Source organism: Esox lucius, chromosome 1, assembly GCF_011004845.1.
Source record: "Esox lucius isolate fEsoLuc1 chromosome 1, fEsoLuc1.pri, whole genome shotgun sequence".
Taxonomy (NCBI): domain Eukaryota; kingdom Metazoa; phylum Chordata; class Actinopteri; order Esociformes; family Esocidae; genus Esox; species Esox lucius.
In genome coordinates, this window is record NC_047569.1 from 26931980 (window position 1) to 26948616 (window position 16637).

At 45.9% G+C, this 16637-nt stretch overlaps 1 protein-coding gene across 3 annotated transcripts in view; it reads right to left on the bottom strand.

Moving 5' to 3' along the window:
- bcas3 (BCAS3 microtubule associated cell migration factor) overlaps nt 1-16637 on the bottom strand; it is a 274108-nt gene that overhangs the window by 95096 nt on the left and 162375 nt on the right. Inside the window, exon 24 of one of the 3 annotated variants that reach the window (XM_010868284.3) lies at nt 12480-13723. The exons of the other annotated variants lie outside the window; for them this stretch is intronic. Within the exon in view, the coding sequence (XP_010866586.1) occupies nt 13713-13723 (11 nt within the window). The 3' untranslated portion in view covers nt 12480-13712. Of the gene's footprint in view, nt 1-12479; nt 13724-16637 lie in introns of those variants that run through there. 3 annotated transcript variants of the gene reach the window in all.

Consider the following 16637-nt stretch of genomic DNA (forward strand, 5'->3'; position numbering starts at 1 on the left):
TCAGCTTCCCATGAAGGAACATGGGGAGGCATCCACATTTGTTTCCACTTATGTTACATGATCTTTAAGGGCCTAATTTGAACAAATCCCTCACTTAAACCACACACTGTACTTTCCAAGAGCACTCTTCTATCCACCCTCCACAATGGGCACTAATGTTGTGTAAAAGTAAATACTGGGGAAGACAGGGAGAGCTGGGTTGAGCACATTACCTTAGTTAACCAGACTTTGAAAAAATGAAATAAAGAACTACAACAAAGTATGCCCAAAGCCTTTCATTGAAGGTCATGCTAACTCATCGTTGGTAAGTCAGCCCATGCGTTTATTCACATGGTATTTGACGACAGCAGTCATTAAAGGAAGAGTGATCAAGAGAGCCAGGGCTAGTGAGAGGGGAGTGGACAGAAAGGGAAGGTGGGAGGAAATAAGTCGTGTCTAAAAGTTGCTCTAGAGAGGAAAGCCCCAGGACCATGCCTCAGACTGCTCTGCTGCCATGATATGCCCTCCCATCCCTCCCTCCTTCCATGGGTCCCTGCTATCTGCGTAGATGTGGCCGAGGCCCGGAGCTCTTTCCACATTGAACTGAGAGCCTGCTATGACCCCAGGAGGAAAGATGGATAGAGCAGAGAAGGTGCTAAGCACATCCCCTCCCACCTTTACTAAACCCTTACAAAGGCCTTCCTGTCTACGCAGGCAATGGAATTATTAAAGACCAGAGGGGTAGTGGAATGAGGAAAGACCAGAGGGGTAGTGGAATGAGGAAAGACCAGAGGGGTTAGTGGAATGAGGAAAGACCAGAGGGGTTAGTGGAATGAGGAAATACCAGAGGGGTTAGTGGAATGAGGAAAGACCAGAGGGGTAGTGGAATGAGGAAAGACCAGAGGGGTAGTGTAATGAGGAAAGACCAGAGGGGTAGTGTAATGAGGAAAGACCAGAGGGGTAGTGGAATGAGGAAAGACCAGAGGGGTAGTGGAATGAGGAAAGACCAGAGGGGTAGTGGAATGAGGAAAGACCAGAGGGGTAGTGGAATGAGGGGGTAGTGTAATGAGGAAAGACCAGAGGGGTTAGTGGAATGAGGAAAGACCAGAGGGGTTAGTGGAATGAGGAAAGACCAGAGGGGTAGTGGAATGAGGAAAGACCAGAGGGGTAGTGGAATGAGGAAAGACCAGAGGGGTAGTGGAATGAGGAAGACCAAAGGAGGTCTGGTGGAATGAGGAAGACCAGAGGAGGGGTGGTGGTAGGAGAAAAGACCAGAGGATATATTTCTGGCAGATTACTCTGAATTCCTTCTTCCTACGAGTGAGCAGTGACCAGTCACCTCCTGAACACTACATCTTTATCCTGCATGCCCGTGACTCTATCCCCAGTCACCCCCACCAGGCCTGGCCTGCTGATTACAATAGCTGGCAGAAAAAGACAAAATCGGGCCATTGAAAAGGACGCCTGCCCGGGGTCCTAATCTCAAATCATATTTTGCAGCGGTGCACAGGAACAAAGGCTGCCCAGTTTGTCCGGGTCATCTTTTTGTCACTTGGCACAAAAGGTTGGCTCTCACCCTCCTCGGCCCCCCCACCGCCGTATGCTGTCCAACTCCTACACAGTGGCCCCCTCAGGCCCGACCAGAAGCACACAGAGGGAGATTGGGCCTCGCTCTCTTAACCACACAGACACATTTTAAAAAACACACTTTACACTGGGCTCTGACATCCAGCATAAATGGAAGCCTCTCTTTTAACACTTTAATGAAATTCCAGGGGGGGGGGGGGGCTCCCATGGAGCACTTTAGATCACGCTGAATTACACTGCAGCAGCACAGCACCGTGTATGTTGACCCCCCCACCGCCCCCAGGCAACCACGGCCTGACCTGCCTCCCTGACATCAAGTAGCTGGCCGGGGACACTCTGGGTATTTGTCTAGCGACGGGGCCGGAGGGACCAGGGGTACAGAAAAGGCCAGTCACAAAACCCAATTGTCCCAGTAATGGTGGTAATTGCATTTTATTAAAATAATGACTGGGTGTCTGGCTGGAATTACTGACTGTAGGGATTGGGACTCCCTCCCAGACAGGGAGTGTGTTAGGACACAGATAAACTGCGGCCGCTAACTGTAGAAAAGGTTAAACGCAGCCACAGCTGAGACGGAGAGAGAAGGAGAGGAGGGAGACATTGGGAGAGAGGAGAGCCAGTGGTAGGTCTACCCCCTGCTGGTCCACTCCAGCCTGCTACATCACCAGGCCGGGGCCAGGTCACAGCAACACTAACAGGGCTGTGTGAGAACCAGCTACCCCACGCTGGGACATTTCAACCCAGGCTTTTCCTGGTGCTGTGACCCGAACAAACCCCCCTCCTCCCTCAAAATAAAGGACAGAGTGAGAGAGGAGAGCCAGAGAGGAGAGACGGCTACAGTGCCCAGGACGGATATAATAACGTGTCTCCTTTCTAAAAGCTGCGGCTCTAGCAGAGGTCTGTAAAGCTGTCTGGAATATCATCACAGCAAGAAGGGTTGATGGAGGGAGGGAGGGAGGGAGGGAGGGAGGGAGATGACGGGATGGATGGAGAAGGACGAAGAGATGTATAGAAGCATGGGGGACGGGGAGAGGGAGGGAGAGAGGAATGAAGGGACGAAGAGAAGGATGGAGTGAGAGAGAGAGGGGGAGGGATAAAGGGAGGAGGAGATGGCACGGTAAAACAGTAGCAGCTAAGCCCAGGCTCAGACACTCATCTCCTCTCTGCTCCTCTGTTCCCAGCACCTCCTTATCCTCCACACCTTTACAGGAAGTTCACGTGGGCCCTGCAGCGACACCAGTCCCTCAGCGCTATCCTGACTCCCTCTCTCCCTCCCCCCCGCCCTCCTTCCAATCCCTCCCTCCCCCCTGACCGAAGCCTTTGTCAAAGCAGCATGACTGGGTCAGGGGAGACAGAGCCACAGACAAAAATCATTTAGTTCTCTCTTAGCCACAATGGACTCCTGTCAATGTGTGAGTGTGTGTTGCAGTATCTATGTGCACGTGTGTGTGTGTGCATTATATGTTTATAAAGAGCAGTCCCTGTAAATCTTCAGAGTGTGTGTGTCCTGTAAGAGCATGAATGTGTGTGTACGTGCTGTATTGTTTACGTGCGAAACGCATACTGAGCGTGTGTGCGTGTCCAGTCACTACACACCAGACAACACTCAGAAGGGTCCAGGAAACGGCCTGACACATGGTGTTTACCGGTGTGTTGTGGCCGGTTGACTGTGGAGCGTACCACAAACACATGCGCACGCACACACAACCTGCTAGCATGCTACAGCCTCGGTCTCTGTGTGGGACAGCCAAGAGTTCAAGGGCCTTCTAACAGCAGAGCGTCTCTTCTGAACCAAGGCCTCCAAATATTTACTCAGCCCGGAGCCTTGGGCCACATCCACAATGGAGCCCTACCCCCTCGATAGTGCCCTACTGTTCCCCCGTGCTCACAGGGAAACACACTGCGCTCTGGTCACAAGAAGGGCAGCACTGAGGGTCCGGGGGGGGGTGTTTGGGCCCAGTCCTTGGTCTGAGAGCACTGTTAGGATCTCTGTGTATCCGTTACAATGCTCTGGGGTTTTGTAATACACAAGCAGAATGACAAATGTTGTCTGAGGACATTGGAGGAAAAAAGATAAGTGTGGAAAGAACGTGGAAATTGCAGAACTGTTCCAAGCTGTAGGCTTTGATAATTTACTATGTGTCGATCTGAATGATTTAGCAGAACGGAGTTGGCCTGAAAAGTCCATTAACCAATGGTTTTATATAGAAGTTGATTACATAGAAAACATTTCAACATTAAGGTTTGTAATACTATACATTTCCTGTACACTGGATACAATCCTAGTGGTTAGCTTGTTGGTAAACAGCATGTTGGTAAAAAGACACGGAACTCCACCATAAAAAATAAATAGAAGGGGAAAATAGTTACCATCGAAAGATAATTTGAGTAGTTCTCCCCCACCATTTTCTTTTATTGATATTTGGCTGCATACATTTTGAAATGTCCATAATTACTCTAAAGAGGTCAGTATATTGGCCTCAAGCAATAGTTCAGCAATAAGGCACAGGGGGGTGTGGTATATGGTCAGAATACCACGGCTTACAGCTGTTCTTAGGCCCAACGCATGCCAGAGTGCCTGGACATAGTAATAAGCTGTTGTATATTCACAATATACCACAAAACCCGAGATGCCTTAATGCTCTTCTCAACCGGATATCAAAGCAATTAGAAGAGTTAAAAGATGTGTCACACACTTGGCGTAGGGTCTCCTATACCATGACAATCAGCCAACCACCATTCAGGATTCAAAGCACCTAGTTCAGAACTCACAATACAGATTGGAGCTAAAAACAATCATTCTAAATAGACCCATAACCAAACACACATCAAACCATTCAGAACAGCTTCTGTATATGGGCAGACCCAAATGTGAAGCGAAGTGACAGGAGACCTTGACTTGGGCTGGTTTAGTCGTCACTGTGCAGTATGCTCTGTGTTCCGCCGGGCAGTGTGAGGCTCTGTGTTCCGCCGGGCAGTGTGAGGCTCTGTGTTCCGCCGGGCAGTGTGAGGCTCTGTGTTCCGCCGGGCAGTGTGAGGCTCTGTGTTCCGCCGGGCAGTGTGAGGCTCTGTGTTCCGCCGGGCAGTGTGAGGCTCTGTGTTCCGCCGGGCAGTGTGAGGCTCTGTGTTCCGCCGGGCAGTGTGAGGCTCTGTGTTCCGCCGGGCAGTGTGAGGCTCTGTGTTCCGCCGGGCAGTGTGAGGCTCTGTGTTCCGCCCAGCTGTTGTACTTCTTATGGCATATGGGGCGCAGGTGGGTGGTGGATGAGTGTGTGTGTTAGGTGGGTGGTGGATGAGTGTGTGTGTTAGGTGGGTGGTGAATGAGTGTGTGTGTTAGGTGGGTGGTGGATGAGTGTGTGTGTTAGGTGGGTGGTGGATGAGTGTGTGTGTTAGGTGGGTGGTGGATGAGTGTGGGTGTTAGGTGGGTGGTGGATGAGTGTGTGTGTTAGGTGGGGAGTAAAAGGCAGAACCGAAGAAATGTGGAGCTGTACACAAGTGACATAAAGTTTGGGATCCCGACAGATTAGCTAAATGCTTTCTTCAGCTCTACAACACGGTCCAGGATAAAGTACATGTGGATGTATGTAAAGGGTATTATAGTGAGGGTTGCAAAGCTAAAGGCAATTTAACAGTTTCCGGAATATTCTGTAATTGGGGCAATTAACAGATAATATTGCAGACTTGTGTAGTTTCTAGATGGACCTATGGCTAGAAAAACAATAAAAAACTAAATAATTATAACACTGACAAATACATATTAAAATTGACATATAAATATGGGGGTCAAACAAATTCAGATATTTAATTCTGAAACAATACAGATATTAAATACCATTGACAAATGGGTGGTTTAAATTGAGACCATTTCATTGTAAAATTGTGTAATTGATAATGACAGACACCTGCGATAATCTGAAGCACCCAAAAGAGCCACTAGATTGTGATAGATTACTTAAAATCTTTAAAAAAAAAACTCAAATATAAATATTCTGATAGTATACCGGTAAACCTCCCAATCCCAACCCTAATTTTAGCGCTCTAGATCCCACAGGTAGGCGAGGGAGTCGTTACCACGGCCTGCCGGACGCAACGGACACCAGGGCTTCCTGACAGGCGGAGAGGGCCGTACATTTGGAGCGGTTTCCTGGCAGTCAGACACTGAGTCAACGGCATCACTGCTATCTCTACGTGGATCATTTATCCCCCCTGCAGTTTACATTCTCCCAGGCCATCTGACCGTCGTATTTTGGGATTTGAGTCTCTCTCTTTATATTACAGTGCAATAAATCCACTAGCACAGTTGTCCTGCACAAATAAACACCACCAAGTGTTGATGTAAAAATACAAAGTTGGAAGTAGAGAGAGGCGCTCGCTTCCTGTGAAGGTTTCCGGAAAAGCCGTAAACATGGCCCGCTCCGTCTCTAGGGGAGTGGGCACGCTAGGCAACCGTGTGTGAGTGTGTGTGTGTAAGGGATTGTGTGGGTGGTCAGGCAGATGGGTGTTTATGGTTGTTTGTGTATGTGTGGTCATGTAAGTGTGTGTGTGTGCGCGCATGCGGTGGGGTCAGTAGTTCTCTCTCTGCAGTGAGATACAGGGATGTTTTGTAGCCAAGCGGCCAGCTGTTGATAGGTGTCTGTTTACACAGAGTCAGAGAGACCAACACAAGTCTGTGTAGACACCAGCCGTCGACTCTTCTCTGTTAAACTGAACTTGTGATGGGAGAAGAATAACAGCGTCCTGTGACGTCAACTGGTCCAGGACTATTATTTGATGTGTTTATATTTAGTGTTATACAAAGGATTTTCCCAAAATGATTAGTAAAATAAGAACTGTATAACACTGGTAGTACTCAAACTGTTGCTTTCACAGATAAATCGGACTATACATTTTAGCTGTAAGAAATTGTATGGGTGAATGGCGGTCGTCTTTCCAGTTGGTCTTTTGAACAGAAAAATTTGTAGTATAGACTCTAAAAAATAAACTCCAACATGGAGTTTTCAACCCGTTTCATTTTCCAGACTGATATCCAATGACAATCTCCCTATAGAATCATGATACAAATGCAATAAAAAAAACATGTGCGCATCAGCACGTTTCATGATATGATCGCAGTGAGGCTGGCAATTCCCGGGCCTACTGGAATCCCACCACTACTAAGCTCATTATGGTGTTATGGCAGTGTAAACGTTTACTGAATTTTCACACAAAATCAAGCCTTCTTATTAGAATCCAGAGTGTAGCAGATGACTCAGGCATTGGTCAGCCTCCTGACCCAGTACATCATGCCAATACAGTGCCTTGTGACTGCTTGGGAATCAACAGAAACCTTCTAATGATAAATGCATTTCCACTATGAGAGAGAAAAAGAGAGAAAGAAAGAGAGCGATGGGGAGAGAGAGAGATGGGGGGAGAGAGAGAGAGAGAGAGAGAGAGAGAGAGAGAAAGAGAGACGTACACCGGGCAGGCGGTGGTAAAGTCTAAGTGAGCGGCTTCTCTCTGTGTCAGCAGTTAGCCCAGGGAACAGCAGGGTTAGGGTAGAGGGTTAGGGCTCTAACTTAATATGTCTGGGGCTAATGAACAGGGGGAGGCTGCTTTCTTTCATTAGAGGTGAGAGCATGTCTGTGTCCCAAATGGCACCCTCCGTTTTCCACACATGTACAGAGTGAGTCCCGGACCCTGGATGTAATGTTCCAGGCTGACAGGAGAGGAGGGGAGACCAGGCTGTGGTTTAACAAGCCTGGTTAAGGCTAATCTGAAGTGATGGCCAAATTACAAAACAGATTTCATTTTTGTTTTTACTCCAGGGTCAGAATAGCTGTGTTCATGTTGTAATGTCTGGAATAATTGTAGGACGTCCATTTAGATGTGCAGAAAAACATGTTCAAGAAACTAGTAAAATGCATAGAATTTATTAAATGTTTTGCTTTATTTGCTAAACGCTAGTCATCTGTGAAATGACCAGCATTTGGCCAGTCCTGACTGACTGTTTTGTCGGCTGCTTGGCGTCATGTTGGTCGTATGGCTCTCAGCCTTCATCAACTAGCCAGCACGCTCTGCCCTCCTGCCAGAGTTTCACCCTTCACCCCTCCTCACCCTCTCTCACCCCTTCTAACCTCCTCAGCTACATCTTAATTACAGTTAGGTCCCACAAATGGCGACCCCCGGTGGCCTCCAGAGTGTGTTTTCCGGGGTGTATGTGTTTTCAATTTCCTCTCCTAATGGGTCAGTAATGTCTTGAAGGGGTGGGCAGCAAGACTGTTCCGGGAGAGAAGCAGAGCCCCGGGTTGCTGACCTCACCAGACCATACAGTTCATAACCTTTGACCCTGGGAGCAATAAGCAGCCGGCCCAGAGGGCTGGAGGTGGAGGGCCGTGGATTCAGCAAGGGTTGTATTACATCACTGCGTCTACTGTCACAAGACACACACACTGCAGGCCGTGACGTCAAAGAAAGAGCTTACACAAATAGTGAGACAGTGAGCAAGACAGACAGACAGTAAGACAGACAGACGGACATTAAGACAATCAGTGAACAGGGAAAATTAGGCTCTCACTTCTCAGTGACCTTTCACAATAACACCATTGATAAACCAAGACACGGCACCACAGTGTCAGCTTATCAAGAAAGTGGTCCTTTGTTCAATTAAAGACCAGTTCTCCCGTTTCCTAAAATGTGAAATCTATGGCCTCTACTGTCTAAGTATATCATCATATCAAAGAGGAATGTTGAATTTCATATAACAAAAAGAATGAAATGAAGAATAATTTGATATCAGTATATGAAAGTGAACATCCACTCTGGCATTCAAACCTACAATTTACATCACAATTACATTGGATATAATACAATCCCTCTCATAGACCACAAATACCAATTCATTTTCTTTTTAAAGGGCAATACATATGATTTTTACATTAGGTTGGCTGAGGAGTATTTATTCTAGGGATTTCATATTCCAATAAAAGTAGCTAAATTGCGGTGCTGCCTACACCATGGGCTTGTATAGGAAGTGAAGGGGGTTTGGCTCAGGGCTTGACGCACTTTCTCCATCTTCCACACTGTGCTGTTATTTCAATGGGGCTTCGTGGTAGAACGGGACCAGTGAACATGCACAGGGCAAAACACGGCAGCACACACCAAAACTAGTGTTAACCATTACCTGTGTCTCTGAATAATGACCAAACACGCCCCTTCATCAGCCTCCCTGCTCCTGAGTACACCAGGAACATCCCCTCTCACCACCAGCTCACATCAGATCTGCATTAAGGTTGGCATTCCATTCCCAGCGCTGTGCAGAGTTACTCTGCTGTTCCACTTGAAGACCACTCCTGGAAAGCCTATGTGAACTCCTTCACTTTTTCTCCCTCTTAGAATCCAATAATGTAACCTTCCGTGGTAACACAATACTCACAACCAGGTTTTGGTGGCCCCACTGTTTGAGTTTGTGCGTGTGTTTGAGACCAGTGCGAGAGTTAAGACAGCCCTCCATTCGTAAAATGTCTGATCCATTTTAGGTACCTAGTAGAACAGCGGTTGTGGAGCTCTCTAAACTCACTCACAAAATATAAAGTTGTGAAGGTCTCTCTAAATTCACTCACAGTATATAAGTTGTGAAGCTCTCTCTAAATTCACTCACAGTACTGTAGTTTTGGAGCCCTCTAAATTCATTCATAGTAGAACAGCGGTTGTGGAGCTCACTAAAATGTACTCACAGTACAGCAGTCGCGGAGCTCTCCAAATTCACTCACAGTACAGCAGTTGTGGAGCTCTCCAAATTCACTCACAGTACAACAGTTGAGGAGCTCTCTAAATTCACTCAGTACAGCAGTTGTGGAGCTCTCTTAAATTCACTCACAGAACGAGCTCTCTGAATCTATATCTAATCATTCCTATTCCTAACACACAAAGGCATCTTTAAAGAACAAAAAGGAATGACTAAACGCAACCACAGACCTCAGCTTCAACAGCAGCCATACAGTAAACAACAAGCATAACTAGGCTTAACATTCCGGAGAATATTTGAGAGAGAAAAAAAAAAACTGTCTTTTTGAAAATAAATAAAAAGGTAGGAGGGGGAGGAGTATATTCGTAAATATCAATAAACACAAGTCTTCCGTCTCGGAAGCTTCCGGCTTCATTTGATTAAGCGGGGTGAAGAACAGAGCAGTCATGCTCCTTGCTTTTCTTCCTCTTCCTTTCCCCTGCAATCTTAGGCTGCCTTAATGGGAATCGGAAGTTGGAGTGGAGCAGCCTGGCTAGCCCTGGCCTAACCTCCCCATCTGGAGGGGGACTTGCCAGCCTTGAGGCTACTCCCAACCCTTCCCAGCTGTTGGGTTTGGGCCCTTTTTGTTTTCGTGGGCTTGAGAAAGCATATTTTTATAAATGATTGCCATATCCTCCACCAGCTGCTGACCCTGCTCTCTCTGGCTCCTGTCCCTGAATGGGCATGGTTCTCATTTAGGGCCCCAGGCCGTGGCTCGCTGAGGGGCTTGACCCCGCCGTTGTTAGCACGCTAGAACAAGAGCTCTGACAGCAAGCTAGAACCACAGCTCTATGTCAAAGACTCAAAACCGTTAGAATGCTAGCAAGCACAACAAGTCTTTGTTAGCATGCTAATACAACATTGTCTCGGTTCGGATGAGTGTAAACATTCTATCACTACAGGGTTGAGTGGTGAGGAGTGATAGCATGCTAGTAAAAAACCTATCTTTCTTCAATGCTGGAACGTGTTTGTACATTAACACAACAGAAAGGGTCGGTATGTTAGAAGCTGTAAGCAATTTAGCGCGATAACTCAAAAGCTGTGTTTGTTAAAGGCGCGGGAGAAGTGACAGATAGCACACTGGGAAGCTCAACAGCGTAAAAGCTTGTAAGCAAAAGGCCGGTCAAACACCGAAAAAGAGGCAGGAAAAATGAGAGCAGGAGTGAAGAGACACCTTCGGCTAACGTCTTTTTGTAGGACTGTGAAATTCGCAGATAAGCTGTGTGAAGGGGCTGACCAGGCACTGTGGTGTTGATGAAAAATGAAACAGGCCTCGCTAGCACAGAGGTGGCTGGCGGTGACAGCGGGCGCTGGGCCGTGAATAAGACAGTAGGAGGGAACATGTTTGTGCTGCTGCAGTACATAAGAACCTGGCCGTTGGATTATTCACAAGGCCAAGCACTCCTCAGGTGAAGGAGACCCAGCCTACAGTGAAACACACGCCTGTCCTCCCATTGCCTGTGTGTCTCTGAAAAGACAAATACACAGCTGGCATGAGGCACACCTTTACAATAATGTAGCATGCAGATGTCAGATGTATGCAGAGAGAAACGAGCATACACACAAGCACACAAACACACACAGTGCTTTGTGCTGTCGACACTTTCCCTTTTCTAACCTCCATTTGCCTCTCGTTTCACCCATGTCCGACAGAGAGACACACAGCTCATTTCCCTGATCTATGCTGCCTGGTAATTGCACAGTAATACTTCATAATGGCAGGGCTGTAATTTGGGACCAGACACTTCAAAGCAGCTACAACGTCCTCGCGGGCGGCCACGGTTACTCTAAGTCCACCCAACGGCCTCTCTGTTTGGACTGCTATTGTTTTTGGCTTGCTGGAACCCTCCAAAATACACACGAAACAGTAATCACTGCGTATTTCTGCGTTATAATTGCGGTGCTGATTACAAAGTATAGGATAAATGGATGAAATTGGCCCGGCCGTGGAGCCAAAGAGAACACAGAACTAACGGGGAGCACGAGAGAGCCTTTCAGTGAGCAGACCCTGAAGAGGAGCTCAAACTACCACTCCGGCTGTTGACCTGGGCTGTGTACAGGAGCAACGGCGTTCAGAGGTGTTGCAAAAAAACACTTTTAAGATCAATTAGTCGCATTCAACGATCAATGCTGGGAATGTTATGGTATTGGCAGATCCCTCAATGGCAGGTGTGTGAGGTGAGTGGAACCTGAGGGGGCAGTGTGTGTGTGTGTGTGTGTGTGTGTGTGTGTGTGTGTAGGTTACATGTCCCTGACAGGAGTATGAGAGATGAGGTCTGTGTGTGAGGCAGACTCACTGGGCACAACAACCTGCTCCTGTACTGTTTATACAGAACACATAGCTACATTATCCAGGTCAGGAGACAAAGTTCACACTCCGGCTCTGCTGTGTTCACTCAGTGCTCACTCAGGCTTAGCTGTTTTACTGGGAAAAGGACGGAGCTTGGTTTCTCCAGTAGATGACTAGCAGAATGCACAGTGTTTGTGTGGAGATCCCAGGCGGTGTGCCTCCTACAGAGTGGTAAATAAAGGCTCGTAATGTAGGACAGGGAGGACACTACAGAGGGAGCAGTACTGTCCGGGAGTCACAGATAGTTCTAGACTTTCAACAAATTCCTGCCTCATCCCCTTCCCCCCAAGTATAAATAATGCAACACACACTCTAACACACACACACACACACACACACAGCGCTCCTGGCACTCCTTGTTGTCTTCATTATACACACTTGGTTGCATCCACAGAGCCAGAGGCCTACACCATGCAAGGATGTCTTCTCTCACTGAAAACACATGCATAGAAAAAACACATATACTCACATACACAATTAGTTTTTATACACCCACACCCTATAACACACTCTTCATGGACACACATAGTATTCACACACAAACACGGGCGCTTCACGCACACACACACACACACACACACACACACACACACACACTTGACACACTCTTCATGCACACACAAACAACATGATGTCACGAGATCCTGCTCAAATGAGCTGGTGTTTCACTAACTACCGGAAAAAACAACGTGAAGGACTTGTCTGCGTGTGTGTGTGTGTGTGTGTGTGTGTGTGTTTGTGCAGGGTGGCCACAAAAGTGTCACACAGTTCTCCACAGGGTATGGTTGTACTTTAATGTCTTTACTACATTCCAACATTAGCACGACACAGATGATGTCGATATATTACTCAGTCCTGTGGACATCCATATAGTTCCACTATGCCATCATGTCTTCTAAACGACGCAGCAACGTTACTGTACAGCAACACAGCATTAATGAGCATGCAGCGCAGAGCAACATGGAAACACGTGTTACAAATATCAGCAATCTAGAAAAGTATCAAAATAACCAGCGCTTGACTTGGGATAAAATAAGTGCAGGAACTGAAAAATCACATATTAGACTATGTTCATCAAAATGTAAACGTTAATAAGGTTGTTCCGTTAAAGTAGCCTATTCCAGACGTCCTAGGTGGCTCTTTTGCCTAAAAAAGGAACAAGAACACTGTGTGCCTATAATTAGAAGTCAAGCACTGCAAATAACACAGAATTTTGACGGTGGCAGTCAAACATTAAGATAAAATCAGAGGTGCTTCGCTAACATGTGTGTCTAGCAGTCAAACTGTAACAGAGCTAGTGGATCAGGTAGACTATACATCTGAATAGTGTTGGAGAGGGGTGAAGGTTCGAGCTACACACACACACACACACAAGGTCATCATGGCATAGCCCTGCCCTTCATGAGCACTACTGACCGCCACTGTCAAACACAAAAAAAAAACACACACATTCTGCTCATAAGACACTATACAATATGAGCCTTGTTTCCAGCCTAAGGGCAAATGCTGTCCAGAGTTCACTGTGCCTACCCATATGGAGTGGTACAACACATCCACAACACAATGACAGAGAGGCAGCTGGGGACACTTCCCTCTCACAGTTCACGGCTGCAGGCTGGCAGTACCCTGACACTGCTCTAACTGGGGCAGCCATTTTGGGGTCAAGTTCTAAGCCCATAATGCCCACCATGGAGTCAAATCTTGCCCCGGGCACCGGCAACGAACCTTGGGATGGTACGACCACTGTGCTATTTTACAACAGGTTTTGGAGGTTGCCTCTTCTTCTACTGGTCCGGAAGACTGACCCACAGAGACAGACAGGCAGACAAGCAGGCAGAAAGGCAGACAGAAACACCCTGTGTTGGCCTGCGGTCCTCTCCTCCACTGGCCTTTCCTCTTCACTCTCTCACAGTGATGGCAAATCAATAAAGAATGTGGTGAGAGGAGATGGTAGAATGGAAAAGTATGTTTGGAACAGAGGAGAGCAAAATAAATCGAAACAACAAATAAATATAAATATGGGCAGAGGGGCCTCCTTTAGGATACACCTGCAGAAAACAAAAACACAAACAAAAACAAACAAAAAACAAAAGTGTTTTAAATTTTGTGGAAGTGAACTTTTTCTCCAAAGTTTTTTTTTAACCCAGCATGCACATCCAGTAGTTTACAATCTTGTGTGTAACGGTTCTCAGGAGTGAGTGACAGGTACAGCCTATCTTAAGCCTCATAGGCACAGTGGATACCCTAGGCAAGGGCAAACCCTCTGGCAAAGCAAAACAGAACTACGGAGTCTCTGACTGCTATCATAGTAAATGGTATATGTAACTGTTATGTCATAGCAATAATGACACCCCAAAAAACGTAGACTCAATCAAAGCATTAGCATCTGTGACTGGTTGTGTCTGAATAAGGGCTAGTGAGAGTGTGTTGGAAGTGTGTTCCTGTGTGGGTAATGAGTGCAGTGTAGCTCTTACTGGCCTGTCTTAACTCAAATAAAAGGAAATAAGCGAGCAGTATGACCCCTGTGTGAACGTCTGCTCTGCTGTCTGTGTCTGTCTGTCTCACTATCTGTCTGACCCACTGTCTGTCTGTCTCTGTCCCACTGTCTGTCTCTGTCCCACTGTCTGTCCCTGTCCCACTCTGTCTGTCTCACTCTGTCTGTCTGTCTGTCTGTCTGTCTCACTCTGTCTGTCTGTCTCACTCTGTCTCACTGTCTGTCTCACTGTCTGTCTCACTGTCTGTCTCACTGTCTGTCTGTCTCTGTCCGTCTCATTGTCTGTATGTCTGTCCGTCTCACAGTCTGTCTGTCTCTGTCTCACTGTCTCTTTGTCCATCTCATTGTCTGTCTGTCTGTGCCTGTCTCACTGTCTGTCTGTGCCTGTCTCACTGTCTGTCTGTGCCTGTCTCACTGTCTGTCTGTCCGTCTCATTGACTGTCTCTGTCTGTCTGTTTAGAAAACTTGCAACCCAGCACATCACATACCATTGCTGTCTTGAGTGTTAAAAAAGATGTACAAACATACTGGATGTATATACATATATATAGATATACTGTAAATGTATATATTATTTATCATTCAATTTATCATTCAATTGATATTTACACACACATATACATATACACACACATATATATATGTATATATACTGTATATATACATACACAGTATATCTATATTTTAATGACAGACTTTTGGAATTAGAAACGTATTTAGAATTTGTTCAGTTCCTGAATTCACTAGTGTTGTAAAGTAATAGACCCAAGCCTGTGGAGTCTCCTTTCCCTATGCAAAAAGCAGCTTTGAGTAGTTGTGCGAGCTTTGTAGAGAATTTCTATAAGAACTCTCTTTGTCACACTACCTGCTGGCAGCCCCGCAGCAGCCCGTTAGAAAGTCACTGTTGTAAATATCCACAGTGTTTAACATGTGGCGGCATATCACAGAATAATAAGAGTTGAGTGCAACTGAAGAAAAGACAGAGTGTGTAAGAGTGTGCGCGAGGACAGACCCGCAAAGTGTGAAATCTTACAGCTCTCGCTGTAGGAAGAAGGTTGGTTATGCTTGTGGCCCGTTCAGAAATGCCAATGCTAAACTAAGCTATTGCGGTTCTCTTAAAAAATGTATTAAGCTGCAGTAAAATGTATGTAATAATATTTTACAAATACACATTATATGCACATATAAAACATACTTAACATGTAACCCATCCACACACTAACGGACAATCTATAAAAAATTAAATATTTAGATTCTTCTGTCCAATAACAAAGAACAGTGAAGAAAAGAGAATATCGAAGTATCATCTAATAACTTGGTAAAATGATTCATTACATTAAACAAGGCATATGGTTTTAAACAAGGTAATAATAAACAAATCATGAACAACCTAGATAAACAAGATAAAGCACGAACAAAGAAAGATAAAGAACGGCCTAAAAGCCTCAGAAATGAGAATTCCCTACAACATTTCCCTGAAGAGCTGAGTAGGAGAAGAGAAAGAGTAAAATGCATTTCATCCCATTTATACCAATTTGCTGTTCATATTCCAAACTCAATTATAGACCAGCCCCAGACCACAACACCAATAAGAATGGAAAATGCAACATTCTCAAAGAGGGGGTCATAGTTTCTGTGTGATGCCCTGAGCGATGGGCTGAGAACAACAGAGAAATTCCTATGGTCAAAATAACGCTTGGCACAGAGCACTTGAGAGTTCCACTGTACAGATACAAAGACTACACACCAGTATGGCTTCAATGTCCCCAGGAGATAGCACATTTCATTACAACCCCCAACTGCTGGGTCATGTGCAATGCAGAGGTGACAGAAAGCTTGCAGGTTACAGCCAGTAGGGCAATATAACATGCGGCCCTAAGAGACAAGCAGTGTTGTCTCATGGAACAAACAGTGTTGTCTCATGGAACGTCAACATAGCAGAATAAATGTTATGTTGTGCCGACAGCTAAAAGCCAGAGACAATAATGTGTTCCGTAGACTCTTTAACTTTCAGAACACATAACTTGCTCATTTGTAGCCACGTTTGGTTCCCACAGACAAGGACCTGTCTTTTCTGAATCCTCTCACTCAGCTTAAACAAGCATTTTTCTAGCCTAATGCAATTCAATGCATTAATGGCTTATAATGGCAGATTCTGAAGAGGCTGAAGGATAAAAAACAAACGGCAAGTCTCAAGACCAAACCAAAAGCTATTTATAAATGGACGTGATGATATCCCAGTGTCTCGAAGGCAGGATAATCAACCTCTGAGAGTTCATAAATGTTTTATTGGAGTAATTTTGTTCAACCTATAAAACAAAATGAATATAACCTGGCACCCAGGTTGCATTTTGTTTCAATACATGCTACCAACCCAGATGTGTGGTCTAAACATTAACACAATCAGCCAAAATGTTCAATAAACAGTGAACATCTGTTTACTAAGTATTGATATGACAGCAGTCAAA